General features: G+C 40.3%; 2 protein-coding genes across 3 annotated transcripts in view; one reads left to right on the forward strand and one right to left on the reverse strand.

The window, feature by feature from the left end:
* Positions 1-4006, reverse strand: part of REEP3 (receptor accessory protein 3) — a 93409-nt gene extending 89403 nt beyond the window's left edge. The window contains exon 1 of one of the 2 annotated variants that reach the window (XM_032842187.1): positions 3809-4006. In XM_032842187.1, coding sequence (XP_032698078.1) covers positions 3809-3840 — 32 coding nt within the window. In that variant the 5' untranslated portion in view covers positions 3841-4006. The remainder of the gene's footprint in view (positions 1-3808) is intronic. The other variant, XM_032842193.1, reaches the window with a different exon arrangement.
* Positions 3607-13143, forward strand: part of JMJD1C (jumonji domain containing 1C) — a 315528-nt gene continuing 305991 nt past the window's right edge. The window contains exon 1 of the mRNA XM_032842168.1: positions 3607-3652. The gene's annotated coding sequence lies outside the window, so the exon portion shown is untranslated. The remainder of the gene's footprint in view (positions 3653-13143) is intronic.

A 13143-nucleotide genomic window follows, 5' to 3' on the forward strand; every position in this document is an offset into this window, starting at 1 on the left:
AACATCCTTTTGGACAGCAATTTGGTAATTCATATCAATAGTCATAAAAATATTCACAGCCTTTGACTCTAATACTTCTCTTGGATATTCAGGCTAAGAAAATACTTAAAGAAAAAAGTATATGTAAAGGATGTTCACTACATTACAATTAACTTTAGTTATGATAATTAAATATTAAATATGATCTAAAAGGAAAGTTTAAAAAATGAATGGTTATGAAAATCATGAACTTTGGCCTGATTACACAAGAGATAAAATATGATTTCAGAGAACACAGAAGATGCTTAAATATAGTAAGAATAATATAAAACTTTTTTTTTTAAACTATACTCTAATTACAACTATGTCACCTACAACGAGACAAAGAAAAATGTAAATTGAAAACAGTTAAACATTCAGTATGTCGGGACTATAGGGGAATATGTTCTCCCTTGTTCTGATAACAACTACTAATACTGAATATTTACCATGTGTCCAATGTTGGACTATAAACATTATGTATATGGACACATTTAATCCTATGGGGTAGGTTGTAGCCAATAAATGGCATAGCTGGTATCTGAATTCAGGCAGTCTTTCATCCTGATCTTAACCATATGATATATACCCAAGTAAGGAAAGTTCTAAAAGTGGGATTTCTCTCATCCTGTAAGAGTCATGTTTCAAAAGGTAAGGTATAGGTAATCACAAATGAACAAAATATCACTCAGACTACTGTCCCTTAATGATTGCTAACTAACTTTTCAATCTTGCCTGCAAAGTTAAAAATGACTTTAAACAGAATGGAAAAACAAAACAAAATAAAACTATTTCATACCAATACAGAATGCTAGACCTGTAAAAGAGAGTTCAGATTACTAGATCCCTTTACCTCTACAGAGAAAGAAACTGAGGACCCTAATCAGTGAGGGGCTGACTCAAGGTTATTCAGGTGGTTACTATAACTAAAGCTAGTTCTAAATTCCAGGTTTCCTGATGACAATCCAATAATATTTCTTTCTATACTATCTTATTCCCCTCCCCCATAAGAAATATCTGTATCTATTATACTTTTTAAGTGCAGAATAAATGTCCGGCAACACATCTGGTGTTTTACATCACCTTACAATAGTTTTAATACAGCAGTTTTAATAGTAGTTTAATATTATAACCTCTTTAAGAAGGCAGTGAAGCTCGGATGAGTTTAGCACATCTCCCAGCAGCACCCAGCTATTAAGTGGCATCCAGATCTGATTCCAAAGCCAGTGTTCTTCCTCCGATATCTACTACAAGGTCTGGGGAGAAAGTGCTCATGCACACAAGGAGCTCTGGTTATGGAAGTTCCTTGTGTTCCCTGCGCATACCACCAAAGGTTCACTTTGAGAGAACTGTCTGATCTTTCTTCGGGCTCAGGACTCAGCTGGCTGTACCAGTGGGTTAAAAAGAATGTACATAAATTCTATCTCCTGGCATGAAAAAAAGTTTCCAAGTGTGTGTCCCTTTGGTACAATCAAGGGAGTAGAAAACATTTAGTGCTTAGAGACTGAAAAATTGAGGACCACAGGGGCAAAAGATAATGATGCTCATTATTCTTTACAGTTGTGCTTTCTAGTCTGCTAATGGTTCAATGGCTCATGAAATACAATTCTATAATTTTTCTCCCTTACACTTTGGTTTCTTTTCTTTTGCCTCACACTTCAAATTCCATAGATTCTAGCACTGTAGGCTTTAATCCCCTCTCTCCAGTTGTCTTCTGTGTTTTCTCATTTACAACCATCTCACTCAGCAAGGGAGACAATCTTCCAACGCAAATCCACCACTGCCTAACAAAATTTATCACTTTTTCCTTAAATTCCTTGAAAACAGGCCCTATTCTACCTTTCCAGCTTGCTCTCTCTCCCGAGTCCCTCAAGTTCCCTGTAACTTATCTGGGCTTACCCTCCTCTGTGTTTTGGCTCACAATGATCTCTTTATCTGGAATCCTTTACTCTTTCATCTTTGGCTGTCTAAATTCAGATGGTCCGGACCATCTCAAATATAATCTCCCTTGTTTGTTTTTTTTTTTTTTTTTATTCTCCAACCAGATTTAATTCCCTCCTTATCTAACCCCTATAGCAGTGGGTGTAACTCTTACAGGACTTGACATTGTCATCTGTACTATTGGTATGAGTATATCTGAACTGTCAGTTTCATTAACATCAACACTGTTACTAACTTTTGTGTTATAGGTAGCACCTAGAAAAGACTTTCATATTCATAGTCAATGATCAAAAACAAAAATTTGAGTTGAGTAATGCAAACTGCATCAAAGTACTTCATGATTTTCTGTTAAAAAAAGAAAACTGGTCAAAGGAAAACAGTTAAAAAAAAACAGTACAGCTACTTCAATTACTAGGTGCAGACACACACTTGATATACAATATCTAGGTGAGACACACACCTATTATACACCTGCTAGGTCAAGGAAGGTATACCTGTATTATGTAAATGACACTCAAAGGCTTAAAAAGGCTAAAAAAAAGATCTGAAGACATATGTAGTATGTTTTTAATTTCCCGATTTTTAGTTCTGTACATACGAACGCAGGAAGCTCTGAAGCTATAAATCTAGAAACTGTAGGGAGATAGGACAAACTTCATTAAGGCAATCAAATATAAATTTAGAGGCCTATTGAAAATCAGGTTGAATAGAGCTACTATGTGACTGATTCACTCCCCAAAAACCGAAACTCGCAGAAAATTTAGCTCCCTTTTCCGAGTGAAAAACAAAATATGAAAATCTGGTAATGTTATTTTTTCCACATTCTAAAGCTAATCGGAGAAGCCTGCTGCCTCACAAAAACATTTCAGAAAGGTACTGAGGTAATATTACTCCTACAGAGATCATGAATAATGAATCCACGGGATCCTGGCTGTACCTACGTCATTGTTTACTTTGTGATTTTTTTTTTTTTTGAAGGGGAGGGTGGTGAGGTGAGGAGGAAAGGAGAAAATCAGTTCAAATTGTAGTGAAACAAATACTTTTAGTGGAGTTGCGGTTTTTTTTTTTTAATATACCTGTAGCACTTGTTGATAAGAGCACAGTGAAATTAACCGATAATTTGAATAAAGGCAACAGGCACCTGCAGCCTCTCAATCACTTAAGCAAACATATCCGACAAGATAGGGCCAAATTCTGCGATCTGGGCGAACAAACGGGCGTCACCATTCCAGAGGAGCGTCTTTCTAGGTAAGCTGTAGATCTTGGGGCAACTGGGCTCTCTCCCAGGGATCTGAGCTAGGAGCGGTCTCAGGTTTTTAGACAAATCTCTCCTCCTACCACACGTGACCGAATGGCATTCTGCCGCCTAGAGAGACACCGCACCACACCAACCGCGGGATACAAAGGCTCGACGCCGCAGCCGACGCCGCATCCTTGGGAGGATCACCGGGCCTCCCGCGCTCAGCGTCTGCGGAGCCTGCGCAGGGCGCCGCCGCGAGGCGCGCCGCTCCCAGGCCCACAGGGCGGTGCCGCGCAGCGCGGGGAGCGCGCGCCTTCTGCCTAGCGCGCCCGCCCGCCCAGCGCCTCGGGAGCAGGGCCGCCACGCCGCACGCAGCCCGGCCGCGCCGCAGCCGCAGCCGCCGCCACCGGGCCTTCGTCCGCTGCAGGGAGCCCCGCACCGACGTGGACCAGGGTGAGGAGGCCGAGGGCCCCCAGCCCCCGGGCAGGCCCGAGGCCGAGCCAGCCCACCCCTGCCCAGGCCTGGGCCTTCCCCTCTCCTAGCCCCTGCCCCTCCCTATGCCTTCCCCGGGACTGGTGCGAGCGGCGGGGCGCCGTGAGCTGCACTTACACCACGGCTCTGGAGATCATCCAGGACACCATCTTCCCGGGGGCTTGGACCCCAGCTCGGGGACGGGTGGGCGCCGAGCGTGGCGGACCAGGCCGCCAACGGCAGGCCGCGCGCTCGCCGGCTCCTCGCGCTCCCCGGGGCCGCGCTGGCGCCCTCGGGAGCCGGGCCGGGTGTATGCGCGCAGCGGCTGGAGCTGCGCGGCGGTCGGTCCCCCGCCCGTCCCCGCCCGCGGCCGAGCCGCAGCCGAACCCAGCCGGCCCCGCCCCTGCACTCCGCTGATAGGCGGCGGCGGCGGCGGCGGCGCGTCGGCCGAGGCCGGGTCTGGGCGGCCGTGCTCCGGGGGTTGGGCGGTCGGGACCCCGGCCGACGCCGGAAAGCCTCGCGGCCTGGGCCTCTGCGTTCGAACCTCCACCATCCTTCTCTTTACATCTCTGGGACGCCCAGCTGGCGTGGAGGGGAAGTGGGGGTGGCGGGAGGCTGAAACAGGGAACTTGCGGGTAGGGATTGTGATGAGGTGTGTGAAAAAATAGCAGGAACTCTATGTCCGATAGACTCCTGAATCAGGCCCTAGAATCTGGGGAGGCGAGATTTTGAGATGTGTGTAGCCATATCCCGTGTCGCCTCCGTTCACTGAGGCCCAGCGGCCTGGGCATCATCAAAGTAGGGCATTTTAAGGGAAACGTCGCGAGGATCCTTGCACAGGCCTCGGTGTATACCAGCAGTCTCGTGGTGCGTGGTGCAGTGCAGGGAGGGGCAGAGCAGGATGGCATTGGATTTCATGGTTGCAGCGGTGGGTGTATCGATATCACTGCTTTGGGCCTCTCAGAGCATCTTTCCAGTCGCAACATCTGCAAAGCCTGTTTTACAGACACACATCTGAGACTGCCAGATATTCAAAGTCAAAACTGGGCTTAGAATTCCTCACCTGCTCTGCTATACATTTGTCTTTATGCGGGGAGGTTGGGTTACTGCCTACTCCTTGCAGGTCTTGCAGATAGCGTGATTTCAGGAGATAGGGTTTAAAAACAGTTTTTTGGTGGCAGTACTAAATTGAGAAACTGATCTTCAAGTTTAGTCTTGTCTTTTTTTTTTTTTTTTTCCTTCTTCCCAGTTCACAGGACAGTAAAAGGTAATTCTAATACTCAGGTGGTACAAAGAATAGAGGATGAAATGTCGGCTTCAAGCCTTTAATTAAAGTCCTAGAAATCAGCTTATTTTGTGACCATGTAATTTATTCTTTTTGTTCCTCAGTTTCTTCATAGTAAAAAGGGACTAATGATACTGTAGCTTACCTCTTGCCTTCCAGAGTGACATGAGGCACTGCTAATAACATGTTTAGGAAGTTCTCCAACTTGCTTGGAAGAAGATGGATGGCATGTATAAGATTATTCTGAATTCTTTTACGTTCCCAGGTTCAATAAATTTAGTAATACTACTTTTACTTAAGAATTGAGCCCAGAAGTTGGTTTCTACTTTAGGGTTGGGTTCTTTTTGTTATTTACTCATGTTAAGAATATGTATTTTAGTTTCAGGAATCTCGTTAATGAATATTTGTATTTGGAATCTTATTTTTGGCTATTATTCAGCAGTCTTTGGAGATCAGGTGTGTCACATTAGTACCAGTTTTCTGTAAAACTCTTGCCCAATAAAACTCAGACTCGTCTGAATAGCACTTAAATCCATCCATGAACAGGTCCTGAAATGTTTTTACAACCCGAGTTTTTACTGCTTTCCCAACGCTTTTGGACCCCTGCTTTTTCCCTAGCTTTCTTCTCTGAACCAAGTTGTATTTATATGCCCAGCACTTTTCCCCAGACTTTATTTTTTTCTTTAATGATTTACTCTCCCTTCTCTACCTGTCACAATCTTTGTTTTTCAGAGTGCTATGCCATGGGATGTCCTTGATTTTCCCCAGTGAAAATTATTCATAATTTTTCCTTGGCCCCCATAATTTATTAGTTGAATTTCTATTTAATGCCTATTTCATTCCACTTTATATTATGGCTATGTTTTCCTGGTGTCTAATCTACTGGATGGTAAAATGTTTGAGGACAGACATGGTATGTTCGATATCTTTTGTGTTTTCCAAGGCTGTAGAATAGGATAATTGCCCAAGGGAAGTTTGAATAAGTTTGAAAAGTTTGTTAGTATTGGAGCTTTGTTAAGTTTGTTTGTATTGGAGCTTTATGGAATTTCAGCCATGTACTGTGGAAGTATCTTGAAGATGTCTTTCTTGTGTTCTTAATTTGGGGGTCATTCATTCTGAATATTATTTCACTGCCTTCACTGTAATATATGCCTTCAGGGGTTGCTGAGATATGTAGGACTGTTGGCTGCTCTCAAATGTCCCTAGGCTGCTGTGTGTTAAATTTCATTTTGTACGCTTATTTTATCTTCAGACTCTTCCATATTCATATCACTTTTTGCTGTTCTCAATCTGGAATTGCCTCCTTCTTTATACATCTCAATATGCCATGTGCTGGAAACCACCTGCCCTGTGCTAAGCACATGTTGTGGAATCAACCTTTACAACCCAAAAGGTGTAGGTAGTGTTTATCCCCATTTGATATACTAGAAACTGAGGTTTAGGGAGCTCATTGCCAATGACCATATAGTTCATAGGTGAAACAACCGCAACTAGTCCATGCTTCCTGCATTTTCTTGACATTATACTGTGATAGTCAAATTGTGACTAAGGAAGTAGGTCCAGATGGGGAGTGCCCTCTTGGAGGAAGTTGGGAGGCAAGTTTTTTGTTTGGTGGTTGGGGCTAACCACTAGCATTTAATGGGTGGGGACTAGGGATGTTATACTTTTTGCAGTGCGTGGGCTACTGTGAGCAAAGAATGTTCCCAGGTCATATATGATTAGGAATATCCTGCCTGACATTTGTGTATTCATAATTATTGGAATCTAGAAACTCCAATTTACATATAAACTAATGGTTTTAACTGAGACTGAACTTTCCAGTCTCTATTTCCACATGCAAATGTTGTGTGAAAGGAAGATTTGTTTTGTTCACAACTTGAACAAGAGTTATTTACAGTTTTGGAAAATTGCATCACAAACCACTTTGCTATCATTTTCATGTACTAATTACTTTTATATGTCTTCTAGTTCAGTTTTGTTTCAGGATTAACATTGAAATACTTATTATCTTATAAGTTATTTTCATTTTCCTTTTACATTTATATTTAGGGTATATGGTTTTGTTTGAAATTGTTTGTAAGGAAGATTGTTATTAATTTCATTTCAGGGTGATAATGCAGAAGTTGGAAAATATTTTATGGAGGGGAAACACTGAGTCTGATAAGGTTCAGAATTCTTGGGCTAATAAGAGTAAATTCATCTGGTAAGGGGTCTCTTATGGAAAGTGCCCTGATTTTAGTAGTAGGTGTTTCTAATCTCTATGTATTTTGCTGAATCTTGGATGGTAGAGATCCTCTAGAGATCCTCTAGTAGGTGGCCATCAAAAAGTGCTTTGTGATGTGAGGCAAGGCTCTAGAGACTTGGAAGAAAAAGAAATATATTACCTGTGACCTAGAAGCTTTTTTTTTTTTTTTTTTGAGGGTTTTATTTATTTGACAGAGAGAGACAGAGCAAGAGAGGGCACACAAGCAGGGGGAGTGAGAGAGGGCGAAGGAGGCTCCCCGTTGAGTAGAGAGCCTGATGCGGGGCTAAATCCCAGGACTCTGGGATCATGACCTGAGTCAAAGACAGATGCTTAACGACTGAGCCACCCAGGCACCCCCATAGAAGCTTTTAAAGTTTTGTCTCATTTGACATATTTGAGATCATTTCTTGTATAGAAAATAGAAAATTATTATTTTAAATACTAAATGGGGCGCCTGGGTGGCTCAGTGGGTTAAGCCGCTGCCTTCGGCTCAGGTCATGATCTCAGGGTCCTGGGATCGAGTCCCGCATCAGGCTCGCTGCTCAGCAGGGAGCCTGCTTCCCTCCCTCTTCTCTCTTTGCCTGTCTCTCTGCCTACTTGTGGGGTCTCTCTCTCTCTCTCTCTGTCAAATAAATAAATAAATACTAAATGGTTTTTTTCTTCTTCTTTTTAACATACATTACTAGTATTCATTTGTTGTGCTGTGGAGTGCTTCCTCCACTTTATTATGCAAAGATACTTTTCTGTGGGTATTGAGTTTAACATGGAGGGAAGTAGCATATTTAGGGCAAAGGACCTTCTATCTGGAGACCTATTTCTGCCCTCAGTAATGTGATGTTTGGCAAGTCCTTTTAAATGAAGTTGATAATGTTATCAAATGTAAGGGGTTTTAAAACTTAAGGCTAATTAATTAGACTCTGTTAGAAGAATTGCTTTTTCTCCTACATCTTCTCTTAGTGTTCCTAGGAGATATGTAGAATGTGCATCTTCTACGTGTTAAAGGAATTTATTTATTAGGAACAAAAAAAGAGTAGCAAAGTACCTAGGAGACTGGTAGTGAGAGCAGAATTACATGGTGCAGCGATAGTATCTAATTTGTGTAATTATTAATGAGTATGCCAATGGTACTAAATACTAGGTCATCTTCCCCTTCCTACTGGAGGAATATTTTCAAGTGCTTGAAAATATTTTTTATTTGGAGGAAGACTAAAATTACTAAATGGGTCTGCCTTAACAGTTGCTTAGAAAATAGTTTGAGGGAGAGGATCCTAAAGAGAATGACTTAAAAGGTGAACCTGTTCTTTTTCCATCTCCTGCTAGATGAATATTTCTTTTATTTTAGCCAATTTGCTTTACAGTATTATGGTGACAACAGATGTCAAATTTGCCATCCGACATTGAAATAAAATTATGAGGAAAAGTAATATTCAAAATATAATAATCAGATTGCAGGAGAATGGAAAGATTAGATTCTGAAGAAGATGAAAGCAAAATATGTCTGTGATGGCTGGATCTAGGGAATACACTTTGTAAGGAATTGACAGTATCTGAAGGTCTTATGCATTTGAAGTAGTAGCTTTACTTACCATCATTAAGGATTTAAACAGAACTTTTTCCCCCCTTCAAGTCGTGTGTTCGATTCTGTTAAATGGCAGAAAAACACGTAGCACAAGCCGTATTTGGGGCACTTTCGCTATTCATTTAAAATAGAATAAATTAAATCATAGTTCCTAGGTGTTTTTTTTCCCCCAAGTTTTTATTTATTTATTTATTTATTTATTTATTTATTTGACAAAGAGAGATACAGTGAGACAGGGAACACAAGCAGGGGGAGTGGGAGAGGGAGAAGCAGGCTTCCCTCCAAGCAGGGAGCCCAAGGTGGGGGCTCTATCCCAGGACCCCAGGATCATGACCTTATAACAACTTGAGCCACCCAGGCATCCCTCATAGTTCCCAATTTTAAAATCAGGGTAGATCCATGATTTCAAGTATTGTTCAGGTGCATACAGGGGTTGTGGTATAATTTGCAGAAAGCTGAAATATTTGATAATTCCACCATGTATATTAACCAGACCTTAAAATTTTTTTAATTGATATTTTTGAGTGGTAATTCAAAGCACATGGAGTAAAATTCACTAGGGTAAACAATGAAGTTAGTCTTTTACAGCCCGTCTCCAGCTATCCAGTTCCCTTTACAGGCTGTCTGTATTGCCAGTGTTTTGTTTTTGTTTTTGTTTTCTGCCAGAGCAAAGTCTAGAAACACACAGTTATTATATATAGGCATTTAGTCTAAGATAAAGGTGGAATTTTACATCAGTTGAAACATGATGGATTTAGTTAGTAAGTGATTTTGTGACAGCCATTTAATAAAACCTGAAGAGAAAATAATTCCTGATGGATAAGAAATGTAAACGTAAAAACTGAAAGTTCCATAAAAATGCAAAAAGAATATATAGGTGAAGGTAATATGATCTTGATAGTGGAAAGGACTTTCAAAGCATGTCATAAAATCGGAAACCAAAAAGGCAAGCTTCATAGACTTAATAACATCACAATTTAAAACTTTTGTGCTTCCAAAGATGATAAAAATGGGATTTCAAGATAAATTATAAACTGGAGAAAAATATTTGTAAAATGAGACAAAGGGTTAATAATCTTACTATATAGTACAACACAACAACAACAAAAAAACATTATTTGAAAATATAATCTCAAAACTTGGAATCTCTGGTTTCCAGTCTAGTATGTAAAGAAGGAGCTTAGGAGTTGCCACTCTATCCTAACAACAAGTAAAAAGCTGAACTAAAAAAAATCAACTCTTTAGATTCTTCAGGGAATTGAAGTCATAGGGTAAACTGCTGCCCTGAAAATTGGAGTGAAAGGAAGATACAGGGAATCACAGCTTCCTAAAGCAGAAACCTCTGCAGCAACCAGTGCCAGGGTAGGAAAACCCAAACTATAATGATGAATCTGAGGCTAGTATGAACAACTCTGACAGAAACTGTAAGAGAACCTAGTCATGGGGGGACACCCACACTCTGGTGAGTTTTACCTCCAGGAGCTCTACCAGGTCCCCACAATTAGTATTGGAGAAAAATACCCTGTGTCTCTAGCGGAAGGAGGGGAAAAGGAACCATTTCAAAACAAACCAGAGTATTCTGCTTTTCGTAACAAGCCAGGCTCTCAGGAGAAACTATTTTAATAAAGCCTAACCTAAGTAGGGGAGGCAAATACCCAACATCAGCCATCTCTAGTCTCCCACCTGGGGTAAGGGAAAAACCCATTTGAGCCCATCTAGCCATACGTGTAGGGAAAGAGAAATATGTAACTCCAGCTATCCTGTCCCATCTCTGGGGAATGGAAAGGTAGGGACTGAGAAGGATTGATGAAGTTCACAGTCCAGCGGTACCAGCTCACTGAGAAACTGACACCTGATCATAGGACTGGAAAATGCTTCCCCCAAACACCACCATACCACTACATTACTAAAGACCTATTTACCACAGCTCTATAATCTAGTGTATCATGTCTTTCAACAAAAAATTACAAGGTGTACTCAAAGACAAAAAATACGGAGACTGAGCGATTATTAGAACTAGAGTCAGATATAGAAGGAATGTTGGAGTTACCAGACCAGGATTTTTTTTTTTTTAAGATGACTAATAAGGTAAGGACTTTTTTTAATGGAAGAAGTAGACAACATGCAAGAATAAATGGATAATTTAAGCAAAGAGGTGGAAAATTCTAAGGAAGAATAAAAGAAATATAAGATTTAAAATACTTCAACAGAAACAAAGAATGTCCTTGATGGGCCCATTACTGGACTGGACATGGCTGAGGGAACAATCTCTGAACTTAAGGCTATGTGAATAGAAAATTTCAAAATTGAAGAGTAAAGAGGAAAGAAAAAATTGGAAAAAGCAGACCAGAACATCCAAAAACTGTGGGACAACTACAAAAGGTATAGCATACATGTAATGTGAATGCTAGGTAGAGAAAAAAGGAAGAGAAGCAATATTTGAGGCAATTACGACTGAGAATTTCCTCAGATTAATGTCAGACACTAAATCACAGAACGAAGAAGCTTGGATAGAGAATACCAAGGGGGATAAATGTCAAAAGAAAATGCAAAAAACAAAACCCCAAACCCTACACCTAGGCATAATATATTTAAACCTCAGAAAATCAATGGTAAAGAGAATAGTCTTAAAAGAAGCCAGAGGAAAAAATAACACCTTTTCTATAGAAGAGCAAGGGTGAGGATCACATTCATTTGACTTTTTCAACTTTACAGAAACAATGTAAGCAAGAAGAGTTGAGTAAAATATTTGAAGTATTGGGGCGCCTAGGTGGCTCAATCGTTAAGCGTCTGCCTTCGGCTCAGGTCATGGTCCCGGGTTCCTGGGTTTGAGCCCCACATTAGGTTCCCTGCTCGGCTCCCACTCCCGCTGCTTGTGTTCCCTCTCTCACTGTCAAATAAATAAATAAATTCTTTAAAAAAAATTTTGAAGTATTGAGGAACCTCCGCCACCCACTTACCTAGAGTTCTGTATCTTGTGAAATTATCTTCAAAAGCAAAGGAGAAATACTTTTTCAAACAGAAATCAAGGGAATCTGTTACTAGTAGATTTGCCTTGCATGAAATGTTAAAAGAAGTACTTAAGAGAGAAGGAAAATGGTGCATATGGGAAACTGATCTACATAAAGAAAGGAAGAGCTTTGGAGAAGACATAAGTGAAAACAAAGTTAAAACTTTTTTTTTAAATGCTTAATTGATCTGATAGCTTTCAGTTTATTCAGACATGATAGCAGCAATATATTCAGTTGTGTGTGTGTATGCTTAATGTATGCTTCTGTTTAAGTGAAATGAATGAAACAATGGTATAAGGACTAGGAGGGAAGAATTGGATTTGGATTACTTGTAAATATGTACAGGCCTACCCAGGAGATATTTTGGGTTTGGTTCCAGACTGTTGTAACAAAGCAAGTATCACAATAAAGTGAGCCAAATGAATTTTTTCATTTCCTGGTGCATATAATAGTTGTGTTTACACCATACTATAGTCTATTAAGTGTGCAATAGCACTATGCCCAAGAAAATGTACATACCTTAATTAAAAAATACTTTATTGATAAAAACTGTTACCATCTGAGCTCTCAGAGAGTTGTAATCACTGATCACCATTACAAATATAATAACAATGAAAATGTTTGAAATGTTGGGAGAATTAGCAAAATGTGACATAGTACATGAAGTTAGCAAATACTGTTGGAAAAATGGTACCCAAAGAGTTGCTCAACAGGGTTGCAGTGAACCTTTAATTTGTAGAAAACGCAGTGTCTATGAAGCACAATAAAGCAAAGCACAGTATAACAGGGTTTGCCTGTATTGCAAACTCTAGAACAACCACTAACATTAAAAAAAAGTGTAATTGATAAGAGAGGAAATGGAATCTTATAAAATACTCAAAATCACAAAAGGCAGAAAAAGTGTGAAGTTAAAAATGGGAACAAAAAACAAGGACAACAAGTAGAAAGCAGAAATATGGTAGAAGTTAATCCATCTGTAACAGTTTCCTCTAAATACATCACTCAAAAGTTGGATTTTTCAAGGTGAATCAAAAACAAGACCCCAGTATACATTGTCTACAAGAAACTCACTTTAAAAACACACATAGAGGGCACCTGGGTGCTCAGTCGATTAAGTGTCTGCTTTCGGCTCAGATCATGATCCCAGGGTCCTGGGATGGAGCTCCATGTCAGGTTCCCTGCTCAGTGGGGTGTCGTCTTCTCCCTCTCTCTCTCTGTCTGCTGCTCCCCCTGCTTGTGCTGTCTCTCTCTTTCTGTTAAATAAAATAAAATCTTAAAAAAAAAATCTTAAAAAAAAACCACATATAGGTTAAAAGTAAAGGGATAGAAGAAGATATACCATGCTAACACTAA

Source organism: Lontra canadensis, unplaced genomic scaffold (genome assembly GCF_010015895.1).
Source record: "Lontra canadensis isolate GAN:19392208 unplaced genomic scaffold, GSC_riverotter_1.0 scaffold3, whole genome shotgun sequence".
Classification (NCBI taxonomy): domain Eukaryota; kingdom Metazoa; phylum Chordata; class Mammalia; order Carnivora; family Mustelidae; genus Lontra; species Lontra canadensis.